At 40.3% G+C, this 16,681-nt stretch overlaps 1 protein-coding gene across 2 annotated transcripts; it reads left to right on the top strand.

Moving 5' to 3' along the window:
* Positions 1–891: 891 nt before the first annotated feature.
* On the top strand, positions 892–16,118 carry DEPDC1 (DEP domain containing 1). 2 transcript variants are annotated; one of them, XM_059821992.1, is made up of 12 exons: positions 892–939; positions 1,808–2,073; positions 2,748–2,898; positions 4,098–4,216; positions 4,655–4,785; positions 5,112–5,159; positions 9,362–9,502; positions 9,998–10,876; positions 11,985–12,157; positions 13,132–13,308; positions 13,589–13,774; positions 15,830–16,118. In XM_059821992.1, the coding sequence occupies exons 1-12, from the start codon at positions 892–894 to the stop codon at positions 15,968–15,970; spliced, it is 2,460 nt and encodes an 819-aa protein (XP_059677975.1). In that variant the 3' UTR covers positions 15,971–16,118. The 2 variants fall into 2 exon arrangements, with proteins under 2 accessions (XP_059677975.1, XP_059677976.1); XM_059821993.1 differs by lacking the exon at positions 9,998–10,876.
* The last annotated feature ends 563 nt before the right edge of the window (positions 16,119–16,681 follow it).

Here is a 16,681-nt window from a genome sequence, read left to right as displayed (position 1 = left end):
CCTGAACATCTCCCATGCAGGCTGTGACATTGTTATAGAACAGCTAGAATACAAGGTGGAAAAATAAGTGGAAAGAATATGAAAAGAAATATTTTGTAATAAATGCACCTGGTATTAGACATATTAGAAGTGGTCTCTGCTAATCAATGATGAGGATTAACACAAGGATGAATTCTAGGAAAACAAAATAGAGAGCCAAATAGTATCCGGAGGTGAACTTAGCGGATTAGAACAGAAAAATCCTAGCCCACTTCTATATTATATGTGAATTAGAGCATGTGCATAAGTTTTATGTTGTTAAAGCCAGCAATTTTTCCAACCCATCATTACAAAATATGCTCATCAATTGTGTGATTAAGACAAGGAGGTGCGCTGGCTGCGTTAGCTGCCTGGCACCCTAACTGCGCACAGATTCCCAATAAAGCAGGTAGCTCGACACCAGGGTAGCAGTTGCCTTTTTGCGCCGTGGGTGACGAACCCAAGTTTGGGATAGTGCTGCTGCCATTGGCAAGGCCAAACCCGGGGGGGGGGAAGCGGCCCGTCCCTCTGAGGGACAGCTTGCGTCAGTCGGTGTCGCAGGGAGAAAGCGGTGACTTAAAACGTCCACCTGCGAAGGGCTGACGAATGCCGCAGTACTCTGCCGCTGCCTGGGAGACGTTTATCTCCCCGTTCGGAGGGCAGAGGCCCCGGGACCGACAACACACCCGCCCTTCCCCTCAGGCCGCCGCCTCCGCCGCCCGCCCCACCGCCTGCGTCACGTGAGGCGGCACGTGCCCGCCCCGCTCGCCCAATCCGCTTCCGCGGGCGGCTCGCGCCGCGAATTCAAACGGCGGTGCGGCCGTTGGGGTGGGTGTGTCCGCCCCGGTGGCCGGAGGGGCTGCGCCGAGCGAGATGGAGGGCCGCCCGGCCGCCCCGGGGCCCTACCGCGCCACCAAGCTGGTGAGGACGCCGGGCCGGGGCCGCGGGCTCTGGTTTTCGGGGCTGCCTCGGAGCGGGTCGGTGGGGCGGGAGGAGGAAAGTCGGCTGTTGCCGCGGCGGCCGGGCCTCCCCTCAGCCCGGGCCTCCCCTCAGCCCGGGCCTCCGCCTCACGCCTAAAGCCCAGCTGACTACGAACCCTCCCGGACCCCCGCGGTCAGGCGGCTTTCCGGCGGGCCCGGAGCAGCGTGTGGCCGTTGGGCTTTCGGGGTGGCGGCGCTCGCTGCTGCCTGAATGCGACGCGTGGGAGCGGGGTGCTGCGGGACGGGAGGTGGCTCTCTGTGTCCCCCCCACCCGTGACCGCTGTCACGCAACGTTAGGCGCCCTGCGGCCCTCCCTAGGAAGGGCCTGCGGCCTTGCTCCTTGAAAACTGGGTGGCAACTCAGTAAGAGGAGCCTGCTAATCACAGCGTGTCATCTAACTTTGTGCGAGTAAATAGGAAGAAAATACTTTAAAATTCGTCTCGTGTCCGAGAGCTGCCTCAAAGGTGAAGGTTTGACGGTGCCTCAGGAAACTGAGTGGATGTAAATGCTGGGCCTGTGCAGACCAGGTCAATAAAACTTGCCGTGTTCATGAAACTCCAACCTTATTTTCAGTTATAAAAGAATGAGATAAAAACCTAAATGAAATGTTTATGTATCTTTTTAATCTGAATTTTAACGTTTCTATATTGATACTACTACATTGTTTAGTATAACTATCCATATTTGTTCATATTAATGTTGTGATTTCATTTATATACTTATTAATATAATATTGGTTTACTCGATAACTTCCAATGATCAACTTCAGGCTTTAATCTACGTTCTTTGCTGGTTTGTTTCCCATGCAGTGGAATGAAATTACGAAATATTTCCGAGCAGGCATGCCATTAAGGAAACACAGGCAACATTTCAAAAAACATGGAAGCTGTTTCACGGCGTCAGAAGCTGTAGACTGGCTCCATGAAGTATTAAGGAATAACAGTAACTTTGGTCCCGAAGTTACTAGGCAGCAGACTGTTCAGTTATTAAGAAAGTTTCTCAAGAATCATGTAATTGAAGATATAAAAGGGAGATGGGGATCTGAAAATTTAGAAGACAACAGTGCACTATACAGGTACTGAAATGAAGACCAGTTAACAGAGCTTTTTGGGCTGAGACCTTTATTTAAAAATGTTAATGTTCAGATTCTCAAAAATATCTTGCTTTGGGTTGAGCAGTTGGGCCAAAAATTAATTATTAGCTCCATTTCACTCCACTCACTGTTTTACTTTCCTCTGACTTGCAGCATAGACCCTACATCCTGTGTGCTGAGGGCTGTTTCCAGGTTTTTCTCTAGTCAAGTTTTTCACTGGCAGGTGTGCTGCGCTCAAGTGCTTTGGAGGGGAGCCAAAGAAAATTTATTGTAGTAGCTCTGTGCTGTGCTACCAGTCCTGTGTTTACTTCTCGTACATTTTTCAGAAAGTCTAAGTGGGAAACGGTCTTTCCTAAGTTCTTAATTTAAAGGTGTTAATAGCCCTCACTTCTCAAATTCTGCTCTCAGTGCTGGATAAATATCTGAGTATCTTCAACTTGACTTTGGAATCAAGAAAAGTAGCTCAAAGCTAGTTTAGAGTATGATAATGTTAAACAGTGTTCTAAACAGAAAATGTCAGCGTTTTTCTTCTTCCTTTCCTGAATCTTTTCAGAATCTTATGGAATCACACTGATAGGGTATGGTTTTGGTTAAGTGACGACTTATATTTTTAATCTATTCTAAATCTATTTTAACATCTGGCCTATTCATTACAGATTTCCTTCAACATCTCCAGTTAAACCTCTACCAAGCTCATGTCCACCAAAAGAGAACTTGGAAAACTTCTCTAGAGACAAAGAAAGACTTTTTAAACTGCCACATTTATCCAGGAGAACTTTTAAAAAACATGAGTTACTGCAGTCTTTGGTAATAACTTACGTTTCTTACATAATTGTAGTTGCCATGTAATTTCTTTATGCTTAAAAAAACCCAAAACACCTAGAAGAAATCATTTTCAGGGACACTGTTCTGTTGTGTCATCTTCCCTCCTAGATGAAAAAATGAATTGGTAGGTTCTTCTAGATAGTGAAATAGAACATTTATATAGGTATAATAGAAAGATGCAGCTATATTTTATAATGAAGTGTCTTGGTGACATGTGCTGTTTCTCTTCTTGCATGTACAAAAAGAAATTTTATTAAATAGCCCATAAACATTCAAACAAATCTGTAACATGGCATTTTTGAAATGCTGTCAGCAAGTGAAAGGGATTATGCATTTGACAGAAGAAATTAAGTATGCTCTTAAATCTACAAGAAGCTGTTTTCTAAACTTCATACTGACAATAGGTTTGTTGGGAGGGGAAATGGGGGGGGGGGGTAGGTAAAGCGTTATTAATGCAGCCATGTTACCTAAGCAGAAAGAAGGGTCATTTGACCCCCCAACCATTGCAGTATAGGGCTAATTTTGCATCAGTATGATCTGGGATTACCGAGAGTTTTAATTGTGTATATATGTGTAAGCAATTGAGCATCTCATGTCATCAGTATGGGAGGTTTTTTGTTTTCTTCTGGATTGTTTTGTTTCCTTCAGTGCAGAATTATCCCTGCTACAGTATTTTAAAGTATTGGGAGGGCTGGAAGGTGGAGTTCTAGAGATGATCTGGACGATATGTTCTTGTTGAAACTTAATATATTTTTTTCATTTAGGACAAGTAAAAGGCACAAATTATTTAACTGTTCTGCTTACTTTTTGAAAAATACTGAATGTGAGTGTTTGGCCCTTTATTCTTTTGAGATTTGCGTGTGTGTGCATACTTTCTGAATGTAGATTGTGATCCTGAAGGAGAATACTTCACCTACTGATACATTTGGATTTTATGTGTTTCTGTCTTTTAAATTGCTGACTTGTGAGTTGATTAGGTCTTTTTTCATAGTGTTCTTTTTTTGCTTTTTAGTTGGGTATGCTTACATTTCAGTGCTGAGACTGTTAAGGTTACTCCCTGGATCGTGGTTTGGAATTTAATGTCCTGCAGAATGCCCTGTATTTTTGAGAACAATTTTTACTTGATTTTGAATTATCTTAACAGGCTTGTTTATCTTACGGTATAAACCACTCATTTTCAGGAAAATTTAGAAAAAACAAACCCAGGTATAATAGAGGAAAACAAGGAAGACACACTGCATAGGAAGGAAATAAGCCAGGAATATGTGCAAGAAACTTGGAGAAATATCATTATAATACAGTAAGTAATGCATTGTAAAAAGTACCTTCTTGCCTATGTGCTTTGGGTATGTAATGGCCCCATCAAGCTTTTGGCTTGCAAATTTTTTTGAATTTTTTTAAATCGTGTTTTAAGTTTAATATTTTTTACTAACTATTGTTTACGTATGTTTTCTAATATAATTATTAATGTTGGATTGTTGTATTTAAGAAATTCATTGAAACTTACTATTGCTGGTGTTGAAGTGTATTTAAGTACCATAGATACTCTTTCTTACTGGTTTTTGGTGTTTGTCGCTGGAAGAAGTGTGTCTTCAAATGGTCCTTCTGGAAGTGAGAATTTATTAAACAGCAAACTAGCTTATCAAGTAACTGGTGTTTGAATAGATATGGAAAGAACTTGTTTTCATTCATTACTAGCAAACCTTTTAGACAACATCTGCTCTTTTCTTCCCCCCAGTTTGCAAACCATTTTAGGCCTCCCCTCTTTGGAAGAAGTTTTGCAGCCAACACAGATAGTTCCTGAGTATGTCATATACAACATGACTAACACGAGCAAACATGGTGTTGTTATTTTGCAGAACAAATCGGGTAAGACACTTTTTTTTTTTCTGATTTTGCTTAAAGAAAGATTCTGTATGGTGTAATTACAACAAACAGTAAATAATAAAGTAATATGTTTCGTAGTCTGTCTTTTACGCTTTTTTCTCAAGTTACAGTTCAGTGTATTTGTCTAGAAGGTTTTGTAGGTATATGGCATTCACTTTTAAATTACACATGTAGCAATATTTAAAATCCGTTTTAAATTTGATCTCTTGTATTTAAGGTATTATTTAATACATGTGTGCCACTATTTGTGTTGGTTATTCAGTCTTTGGACTTAATGTACAAATAATGTACTTGTTTGTTTATTTTAGAAGACCTCCCTCACTGGGTGTTGTCAGCTATGAAATGCCTCGCATACTGTAAGTCACTGAATAGCTTTTAAGTTCCAGAAACCTATTTTGAGAGTTGAAAGTGAAATATACTTGCATGTTAAGATGAATTGTGATGTTTTGTTTTGGAAATTCAAATTGATATACTAAGAAGCAATGACAGCAATCCATATCAAATTATTGCACAGAAATGTAACCTAAAAGAGTTAACATGTGTTAAAGATGTTATATTTCAGGTAATCAAGATATCAGTCCTTTAGTAGTCTAGCTGGTTATCCTGCTTTTTAGGCTGCATTATCTAATTCTGTATATGAATTTTTGGCAGCATGAACAGATTAAATTAGTGGAAGAAGGGAGGCTTCAGTGTTCCTTAGTCCATGAAATGTAAAGGAGAATTAACTAAACTCTGTAAGCTTTCAGTGGAAGCGTGCTGTCCAAGGCCATGAAAAAGTTAGGGACTGTTTTTTGTTTATTTTTTTTACAGAAATAATTCCTATTAACAAAGAGTCAGGCAGGGAGAAAACTGAAGTGCTTGGGCAAAACCTGTGTGTGGTTTCTTCTAATGCAGTCTTCCAGAAGCAAAGGGACTTTCCTTTTCCAGTTACTGGCTTTGAGCTGGACTAAAACAGTTCCGACATTTCATATTAAACTGGGGAGGCCAATTCACAGAAAACCAGTTAGTTTTTCTTTTGTCTTAGAAGAAATCAAACAAAATTTTGCAAAGGGTTTGAGATAAAAGCATGCTTCTACAGTCAGCTTTATAGTCTACTAAATTTGTCATGACAACAGAAGGAAGAGTTCTGCTCATGTGTTCCTGGATCCTGGACTTGGAGTATAGCTCCTCTGGTACCTCCTTATCTCCTTCCCCACCTTTTTCTCCAAACTGTCTTCAGAAAAAACTTATCCATAAAACCCTGTAAGACACCTTTTATAGTTACAGTTCAGCTGTGGAGAATGAAGGTCTTCAATGTCTTATGCTTCACTGCATAGTAGATGAGATGGAATTTTAAAGTCAGATATTTTAGCTGGTAAACATGTTTTGTGCCAACTGAACCTTCATTGTCTGCAGGCTGAGAGTCAGTCTGCAGTCATCCCTTGTTTTGGTATTAAAGTATGAAATACCAAGCCACAAAACTGAAAGTGGTTATAGCTTACAGAAAACTTAGTGCTTCTGTTTTGTTTTCTCTGTGTATTTGCTTAATGTAAAATTTAGAAAGGCATGATGTCAAATCTTAAACTTCAGAAAAGAAGAATCAGTTACCTAAGGCGTCAGTGTTATGTGTACTTGAGCAGCTGCCTTGGAACTACTGGGAAAGTATTTACTGTGGAGTAATACAATTAACACAGGTTTTCACACATTGAGGGGGAAAAAAAAAAGTACTTTCACAGTGAACCTAATGAAGTTCAGTTTCTAATGGCTCAGTCTGTTGTGGATTCCCTTGCTAATAAAGGAGTGGTTTTGTTCTTCAGCATGTGCTGTAGCAGACCTGTGTGGTACTAATAATTTTTCTCCTTTACAGTGCCATGGATTTTTGTGAAACTTCACAGAATCTAACTGTCTTTAAGCTTCATTTGTCAGATGTGTTTGAAATTGTGTTACAAACACATACAGATCGCGATTGTGTAAGCTTTGCATCTTTACGAAGCAGGCTTTGAAAAGATTCTGGAGAAGCAGAGGACAATTAGACTGACAGACTGACTTTTTTGTTTTTTTTTTTTCTTTTCTTATAAAACTGCCTCTTTAAATGGCTAACAGGGCATGCTAGAGTTAGATGAGTGCCTCTCAAATGAAATGGGAGATGAGGAGTTCTTTTTGTATGTGTGCCTGCCCTGCTGTTTAACTCTTGCCCCTATTCCTGGCAATCTCCTTCATTAGCTCTCCTCAGAGCTATACTAGCTATAACGTGGTTGGATGGTGTGTGTTTACACATCTGTGCATATCTGTAGCTGCTCAGTGGAACTGTGGTAGGGGTTCGTGCAGGGTTAATGTGGCTTCAGAAGTTCAGTTTGCAGCACACACTCTTGTGAAAATGACCCTTTTCCTTCAACTGCATTCCCAAATACACAGAGCCTCTTACATGAAGAGTGCTATTAGGAAAAGCAGGACAGGGAAGAGCTTGGTGAGTGGATTTAAACCAAAGTGGAGAATAGAGCTGAGCACTCGTCTTTGAGCGTTTCAATACCTTAATTCCCACATCAGTCCTGTATTTAGAACTAATAGGTCTTTGTATTCACGAGACGAAAACTGCAAGCAAGCTTTCTGGTTTTTTGAATTCTCAATTTCTAATTTGATTTAATTAGTTCAAGTGGAGATTTTATCTCTGCATCTGCTAGCTATACTGTAACCAAATGATTAAGGCAGTAATAACTTTGCACAGTGAAAACTAAAAATACTTACACTGGTAGGGGGAATACTGGTCCACTATATTTTTAGTGTAGTGTGTGATAATGTGATTATGATTATAAAGTTTGGTCATATCAAAAGTTAAATTTTCCCTGGTTTTATGTGTAATTAAAACTGCCATCTCCTAATTCATTAGACTTGGCTTTGTAAGGTAGCTTATTTCATTTGTAGGAGTTCAGTGGAGTATGATAACATTAGGGTTAAAAGATTTACGCAATATCAAATTTTATTCATACCAGGACCACTTTCACTCATTCCCTTTCTTGTCTGTAGCAACATGGCAAGGTTTATTAAACAGACCTCACAGAATCATTAAGGTTGGAAGAGACCTGTCAGATCATCAAGTCCAACCACCAACCCAACCCCACCATGCCCACTAAACCATGTCCCGCAGTGCCACGTCCACACCTTCCTTGAACACCTCCAGGGATGGGGACTCCACCACCTCCCTGGGCAGCCTGCTCCAGTGCTTCACCACTCTCTCAGGGAAGACATTTCTCCTAATATCCAGCCTGAACCTCCCCTGGCACAACTTGAGGCCATCTCCTCCTGTCCTATCACTTGGGAGAAGAGACCAACACCCACCTCCCCACAACCCCTTTTCAGGGAGTTGTAGAGAGCGATGAGGTCTCCCCTCAGCCTCCTCTCCTCCAGACTGAACAACCCCAGCTCCCTCAGCCGCTCCTCATCAGACTTGTGCTCCAGACCCCTCACCAGCTCCGTCGCCCTTCTCTGGACACGCTCCAGCACCTCAGTGTCCTTCTTGGAGTGAGGGGCCCAAAACTGAACACAGCTTTTGAGGTGCGGCCTCACCAGCGCCGAGTAGAGGCACGATCCCCTCCCTGCTCCTGCTGCCCACACCATTTCTGATACAGGCCAGGATGCTGTTGGCCTTCTTGGCCACCTGGGCACACTGCCGGCTCATCTTCAGCCAGCTGTTGATCAACACCCCCCAGGTCCTTTTCTGCTGGGCAGCTTTCCAGCCACTCGTCCCCAAGCCTGTAGTGTTGCATGGGGTTCTTGTGACCCAAGTGCAGGACCCGGCACTTGGCCTTGTTGAACCTCATACAATTGGCCTCAGCCCATTGATCCAGCCTGTCCAGATCCCTCTGCAGAGCCTTCCTACTCTTCAGCAGATCAACCCTCCCACCCAATGTGATGTCGTCTGCAAACTCACTGAGGGAACACTCGGTCCCCTCATCTCTTAGATTATTGGATTGCTCATTTGTCTACTTCTGAAGAAAATTAGTCGTGTGTAGCTGTGATTCACCATGGGAGTAGTGGTGAGCAAAACTTTCTCTTGGTGAACCATTTGAAAAGAGGAGGTCCCCACAAAGACAAGCCACTGACCACCTCTGTTTGGCCTATGCGCAAAGCAACGTGTACATGTTGGCTGGCTTCTCAGCTTGCACGTTCTTCCAGGTTGGTTATAGGATGAGTTTGTTCTTAAGCTAGAAGCTAGAGCTCCCCATGGGAGAACTGGGATTACTGTAGTTTGGAAATGAAGGAAAATACTAAGAGTTTGTTATTATTTTGCTGAGGAACCGATAAAGGTCATAAATGAGTTTTCATTTATTTTCTTGGCATGGAACGGCTTGTTGAAACTGAGCACAACTCCTCAGTGGCTACATAGAATATTTTACGCTGTTTTTGCTTACAAATGGCACAGTGCTGAACTAAACAAAATATTTGTATATTGCTGACATGATTCTTCTCTTTGAAACAGTCATTTCTGCAAGAATAAACTTATGTTTATTTTTAAAAATTTCTCTTATAATGGAATTGTGAAAAAGTTTTTTGTGAATTTTCTTTCTTCACCTCTTTTTAGGGCCTAGAAATAATGACATGAGCCAACCAACTTACAGTGGGTTTGAACGGGATGTATTCAGAACGGTTGCTGATTACTTTCTCAGTCTCCCTGAACCATTACTTACTTTTGAATACTATGAACTTTTTGTTAATATTTTAGGTATGTATGAATTTAGAAATAATTAGTGCAAGCTATAAGTTTATATCAACTGGGGAACAAGTCAGTAATTCAAAGTAGACCTTGACCCCCTAATTTGTATGGCAGCTTGAATCTGAGGAAGATCATCAATGCTATCATTCTGTATTACAATATTAATTGAAATGCAGTTCTGTCTCATAGTATCCTATATAAATTGCTGTCTGAGCTAACATTCTAAACATGCCATAACCATAATATAAAAATATGTGCTTGTTCCTCTCTGTTCCTCACTATTGCAGTGTGTTAACTTTCTTTATTCTTGCATGTTGGTTGCAGTTATCATGTTAGATTGCTTTTGGACTGAGCTAATTTTTTCTTAATTTTACTAACTGAGTCAACTATAAATTAGCGTCTTATATTTGTTGTCTTCTCTGTTCAGTTAGCAACTTTATTTCTTTCTGAACTTGTTCATTTTCATACCACTTGCATCTTAATTTATATTTCATTTTCTGATAGTTATGTGTGGCTACATCACAATTCCAGATATATGCAGTGGAAAACATTCTGTCCAAGATGAGAAATGTGACCCACAACCTTCAAAAATTCTTCACTTGAACTCTTTCAAGTCAACTGAATGTCTTCTTCTAAGCCTACTTTGCAAAGAGCCTGACAAAAAAAAGAAAGAATATGAAGCTTCCAGGAAGTTTTCTTCAGAAGAGCTAACTATTAAAAAACTATGTGCAAAGAAATTGCAGCAATATGAACTGACTTGTAAACAAGGCAGTGCTGATAATCTAATAGGAGGAAGTTGTCAAAATCTTGCAGGTTTCAGGAATGAACAAGATCCACCTCTAAAATTTAGGACAAGATGTTACTCTTTAGAAAGAATTGGAGATACTACTTCAAGTGTATGTAATAAAGGAGAATCTGATTCCCTCAGGCAAAGCGATGTGAACACCATCCTGGGCACAAGAAATGGAAAACAATCACTACCATTTCAGCATAAAGCTAATTCTGTATTGGAGCTTGGTTTTGATAACACACGTCAAAACCAAACCCATGGTATCAAGAGAGCGTCTGCCTCAATTCTTCAGGATAAAGAGCTGTTTACTGAAAATCACGGGTCGAAACAAATATGCAGGTCTCTGAGTTTACTTGGCAAGAGGAACTCCAGAAGTTGTGCTAGTGTTAATATACCAGTTGCTGAAATCACAGTAAAGCCAAGGTCTCAGCTTTGTGGGCAAGGAAAACCAAATACCTCTGGTGTGGCTTCTTCAGTGGACATCAGGACTGAGGTTTCTGACATCACCGTCAAAAAGAGACTCTGCAAAAGTACCATAGAACTCTCAGAATACTCTTTCACTCACTCTTCTTATATGTTGACTGGCACGCAAAGTAAGATGGCTTTCTAAAGCATGTTGTATTGGCTTATTGTGTTGACTAACTAATCTCTGCTTCCTTAATCTTTGGCACTGTTGCTAGGTTTTTTGATATGCATATAACATGATCTGTGGGTTTTAAAAAAAATTTCTGGTTGCTAAATTGCACTGTCTAAAGGTAGCCTTTCATACCTCCACTAACAAATAGTAGCGTGTAGTATCATTGGAGTCTTAAACTTGATGCGTCAGTAATTCACCTTTCTGCTCAGGTAAGTGATAAGTAATTCTGACCTAGACACTGTCTAAGAGTGAGGCAGGGAATTAGCACAGACCTGCCTGTTGGAGGAGATATCTTTTCTGGTCTTTGAAACAATTTTCTAGAAATACTTTTGGGAATCACAGAATGAAAGGGGCTGGAAGGGACCTCTGGAGATCATTTAGTCCAACCCCCCTGCTAGAGCAGGTTCACCTAGAGCAGATCACACAGGAATGTGTCCAGGCGAGTTTTGAGTATCTCCAGAGAAGGAGACTCCACAACCTCTCTGGGCAGCCTGTTCCAGTGCTCTGCCACCCTCAAAGTGAGGAAGTTCCTCCTCATGTTTAGGTGGAACGACCTATGACCAGGTTTGTGCCCATCACCTCTCATCCTGTCACTGGGCACCACTGAAAAAAGACTGGCCCCATCCTGCTGGCACCCACCCCTTAGGTATTGATAAGCATTGATAAGATCCCCCTCAGTCTTCTCTTCTCCAGACTAACAAGACCCAAGTCCCTCAGCCTGTCCTCATAAGAAAGATGTTCCAGTCCCCTAATCATCTTTGTAGCCCTTTGCTGTCCCCTCTCCAGCAGCTCCCTGTCTTTGAACCGGCGAGCCCAGAAGAACATTAGTGTCATTTCTTAATTTTATTATGGTCTTAATTGTACCAGCAGTTTATCATAATGAAGCAAGTTGAAGACGACCACACCAAAAAAGGCTACATAACATTATCTACTGTGTTACAGCTTATTTCTATGAAACATAGATTATCGTCATTGACAAAAATGAAATTTCTTGTACTGAGATAAAAATATCCTGAAACTTGGTACGAATCTTGATGACAGCTGTGTTTACAATTAACTTGTAGATCTCCTTCAGCCTCATTTAGAAAGAATTGCTGTTGAAGCACTACAGATATGTTGTTTGTTGCTTCCACCACCAAATCGTAGAAAGATTCAGCTCCTAATGCGTATGATCTCTCGGATCAGTGAAAATGTTGATATGCCACGACTGCATGACGCGATGGGAACGCGTTCTTTGGTAAGAGACTCATAAATGCAGCATATTTATTGTTTTAAGAACGTGGCTGAAGTAATGCTGAGAATACTAGCAGTATTCTGTACTTGAGGTTCTTGTCTCATTGCAATTAAATAGTGATTAACGGGCAGATTATTCATCTCCAGAATATTTACAAAAATCTGACTTGAAGCAAGCGCTTTCTTGTCTCCATCCTAATGTATTTCAAATATTGGTGTTGCTTTTGTTTACTTCAGGAGGAGAAGGGAAATAATTTCTTAAAATAATGCAAATTATTGTTTAGTCTGATTTCTCACCTAACTGCTATTTAACTTTAAAAGGTGTTGGCAAAGTGTCTGTAGAAAACCTTTCTTGGGCTAGACATTTGTGTATGTGAAGTTATGACACAAACAGTTCCAAAGAAGTAAATTGACTGCCTAGTGAGTTTAAAGACTAGCTTCAAGGTCTGAATTCAAGCTTTCATTGGAATGACTGAAGACTTTTGTCAAACAAGGTTAGGTAAAACAAAGTACCTGCACATGCTAATTTAAAATAAGCCCACTAAAAGGTGGAAATATGAAAGCTGTAAAAAACGGGTTTTTTAAAGCTATTTAAAACTGGATCTTGGTGTGCATTAGATCTTGGTTAGGTTGGCTCTGCGGGGGTTTTTTTATCATCTCGCTTGTCTCAAGATGGCTAATTGAAGATGTACGCTTTTCTACAGGGGAAGACTTATTATTACATCTTTAAAATATGTATTTCTTAATTGAAAGTACTGTTCAATTAGAAAAAAAGTAGAAGTCTAATGTTAAAAGAAGTTACTTCATTTCAGATGAGGAAAAGATTATAATCAGTTTTCCTCCTCTCTTGACCAGTGGTGCAGGCAAGAGAGATTGCGATGAAAGTTGGTATTGGAGAATTCATTGTGCCACTGTGTAGACTGGAAAGAAGGCAAATCCCTCAACTTCACGTACTAATGATCTGCTAAACACTTCTAGATGATACAGACTTTTTCTCGATGCGTGCTATGCTGTGCAGAAGAAGTAGATCTCGATGAGCTACTTTCTACACGATTAGTTTCATTTCTAATGGACCATCAACAAGAAATATTTAAAGTACCAACTTACCTGCAGGTTGCAGTGCGAGATCACTTAGAGTACATGAAGATGACTCAGGTTGGTGGCATGATAGAAGTTTAAGTTCGTTTGCTAATTGCAGAGGATTTGTTACTTCTGAAGGTGGGATGGGAAAACTGCAAATAAAACCACTATATTTTGAATGCAAACTTTTATTAAAGTGTTGGTGAGCTCATAGATACTAGCTACGTTATAAAGTTTTGCAACTTGTGATGTTGCTGTAAGTTAGTAGGCTTGGATGTTTGTTAGGTACCTTCTTACTGAAATAATGCATAATCATTTCAGTATACGCAGACCCCTTCTTCAACTCTTGTTTCAGTGCAAATACCCAAGGGAAGAAATTTGTGCCATATTGCCAACCTATTCATACTGCAAACAAATAACTCCTCAGGAGTTTGAAGAACAGAAGGTTTTGACCTCTCAAGCTGCAGTGGCAGAGCTCTTAGAGAGCATTATCAAAGATAAAAACTTGTCTGTGAAAGACAAAAAGAAAAAGTTAAAACAGGTAAGAAACTTGGTGGATATTACATCTTCTTCTGAAAACACCTTTGTGAGGGAAGGCTCTCGGTCACTAGGCCTTGGTACAGAACAAGAGCAGACTGTAGAGAGAGAAATGCTTCTTGTGTGGAAGAGAGCTGTTGAATGGTTTTTGATCGCCTGCTCTGATTGGGATTTTAAAGACAGCGTCTAATACAGCATTTGATACTGTCTGGCAGCAGTGGTGTGCAAATGGTGGTTTAAAACCAGTATAAAGTCATTCTGAGATACTGCTCTCTATTAAATAATACGTGATGAAATTATAGCGTGGTTTCTTGTGGTGCACTGGCTATACAAGTTACCCTTAAAGTGCCATAGGTGGGCTTAAAATCAGTAGGTGATAAAAGCAGTGATTTTTTGCTTTAAAAGGTCAAGCTCTATCTGTTCACAGTTCTGAAACATTCTTTTCTGAGGACTTAGCTTTGTGTTTTGTAACCGGTATATTGCTCAAGGTTATCTGGCACTTCTATGGCTGCTAACATATTGCCTAATACTAAAGCTAAAATACAGCATTTCTGGCAGGATTTAATACTGGAGGGTTTTTTCTTTTTTCGGAAAACCTTTGGCAAGTATTTCTGACCAATTGAATACTAGTGTGCTTGTCCTAGAATCTCCTAAGTGAGTCTTGTGACTGAAATTTGAAAAAGCAGCTTTTCAGAGCAAGCACATTTCTTTCTCTTTGGTGCCCTACCCCCAACTTCTGCAACACTGACTTTCATGTGTTGTGAAAACTTCCCAGTCCTGTAAAAGTGAAGGCTGGACTTCTGTTCCAGTTCATTAAAACTTCCTGCATGTAAAGAAGGGTAGTTAATTACAGTCAATTAAAACTTGGAGTAAGCAAGCTGTAAGAAGTGACACCCAGCAGCACTTTAAGCAGGTGAAGCGGGTAGGAAGGACGTAAGCTAAAATCCTCTAATAGTAAAACTTGAAGTACCTACTTAAATATTTGATGAGCTCCCACCAAAGTCCAGAAGCAGCTTGTACTGTAAGGGCTGCGTGTTAGCAAAGTTTATTTTTAAAATTCACAGAGCTGTATCATTATAGTCTTGCCATTGGTGCTGGGATAGCTAGTGGCGTGATAAATAGCAGCTTTTTGGAGCAATTACTCAGTTTTGATACCTTGAATTGGGGAAAGCCAAATACATGGCACTTACTAGGGGGTTAGGTCCAACTCGTACCAACAGCAGAAGTTACAAATGATGTCATTTTCCGTAGGTTGAATCAATCAGCAGAAAGCTTTGGCTGGCTCACAGATGTGTTTACCATTATTCATTCCTTCCTGAGGCCTTCCACAGGAAACAGGCAAAATGGCAAAAATATGTCTCTGAAGGCAGACACTTTTGTTTAGTTGTATATCTGCAGGAATTGAAAAATAACTCCCTTGGTTAAGTAGTAAGCTTTCCTGAGAGAATACCTTCAAAATCTGCTGAATCTTAATTCCGTTGAGGTAAAACATTCCATTACTGTGATTCTTGAAAGACAGCTTTCCAAGTATGAAGAGAACAGATACCAGTGCTGGCTGGACAGCGTGGCTTCACGTGGCTGGCTACCATGCCTTGCTTTGGGGCTGGAAAGCTGGCCGTGCTGTCCTGGTCATGCTGTCCAAACACCACGCAGCATTGCTACTAGCTGACAAACAACGTGGTGAGCGACTGCAGACTGTCGTTGCAAATGGAGATCCAGGCGGTTAGAACAGTGCGGTGTTTGCTCACAGCGCTATTCAGTCACAACAGCTAAAAATCCTTGGGAATAAAATGCAATTAGAAGCTTTTCTCACTTCAACAGAAGAGGAAATGCCTGACAGAATTTCTATTTGACTGGTTGTTTATCAGCTGTGACCTCCTAAGCACAAAGGGCTACAGCTTTGGTCAAGTGTCACAGCAGAGTTACTTAATGTGTTGATAGCCTTGCTCTTCCAGCTGATACGCATCCTTACAAGGTGATTCATGTGCAAGCCCTGCACAGCTGGAGTTTTTGGTGGAGTCCGCTATTCTATTTGAATTTTTGCTTTTGTGTTTTCTAGTTTCAGAAGGAGTACCCTCTCATCTACCAGAACAGATTTCCAACCACAGAAAATGAAGCAATGCTGTTTGAGAACAAACCTACCATCAAACAACCGATGCTTAGCCTAAGAAAACCAAGATTTCGTAGCCTAAGATATTAATTTCATCGCACTTCAGCTGCTTTATTATTTGATGGATGTATGCATGAATGATTTACCAAAGGGCTCTTGCTACAGAAATTTGGTGGTGGCTCTGTGTAGAAGGAAGAAATGTTTACATGGACACTATGTTGAAAGGTGCCAAAATATCTTTCTTTTTTTTTGTGCAGATAACTTTTGAATGACTGCTAAGAGAGAAATAAATATTTATCTGTTTACAAATTATTACAGTATATTGTGCTCAGTAAAATAAATGTGAAAATAATCATGAAGCTATTAGTAACCAAAAATTTATATATGGTTTTCGTATGGGAAACTAATGATACGCATATTGTAACTTTTTTAATGTCTGTTCAGGAATTCGTGCCTTTTATTATAGTTCGGGTACGTTTTCAAATGTCTGTATGTTGTGAATAAGTGCCTTCCATGTATTCTGAAAATATTTGTCTTTAAACAAAACAATGTTCTTTTGAGTTTGGGACTAATTTAAAAGTTGGTTCTGTTGTTTCCAAGGGAGCCAGAAATTCACCGTAAGTAAATGATTATCTGGCTCCATAAAATACTTCTGTTCATCTTATCTGTAAAATTCACATAAGCTTTTGTATATTTATTTATATTAAAAGTCTTAGGTATATTTCTGGTGTTTTCATGGAAAACTTACTTTGGCTATATTAGTATACTTCTCAAAGTAATAGAAGTGATGTATGATCCGTG

This window comes from Gavia stellata, chromosome 10 (genome assembly GCF_030936135.1).
Source record: "Gavia stellata isolate bGavSte3 chromosome 10, bGavSte3.hap2, whole genome shotgun sequence".
NCBI classification, from domain to species: Eukaryota; Metazoa; Chordata; class Aves; order Gaviiformes; family Gaviidae; genus Gavia; species Gavia stellata.
Note: the sequence above shows the minus strand (reverse complement) of the source record. Positions and strands in the feature narration are given on the sequence as shown.

Bases quoted from the DNA above. Each gene is read 5' to 3' on its own strand.
- DEPDC1 (XM_059821992.1), top strand. From the start codon at position 892: ATGGAGGGCCGCCCGGCCGCCCCGGGGCCCTACCGCGCCACCAAGCTG. The intron at 5,160-9,361 runs GTAAGTCACTGA...ACCTCTTTTTAG, and splicing joins TATGAAATGCCTCGCATACT to GGCCTAGAAATAATGACATG. The intron at 13,775-15,829 runs GTAAGAAACTTG...TGTGTTTTCTAG, and splicing joins AAAAGAAAAAGTTAAAACAG to TTTCAGAAGGAGTACCCTCT.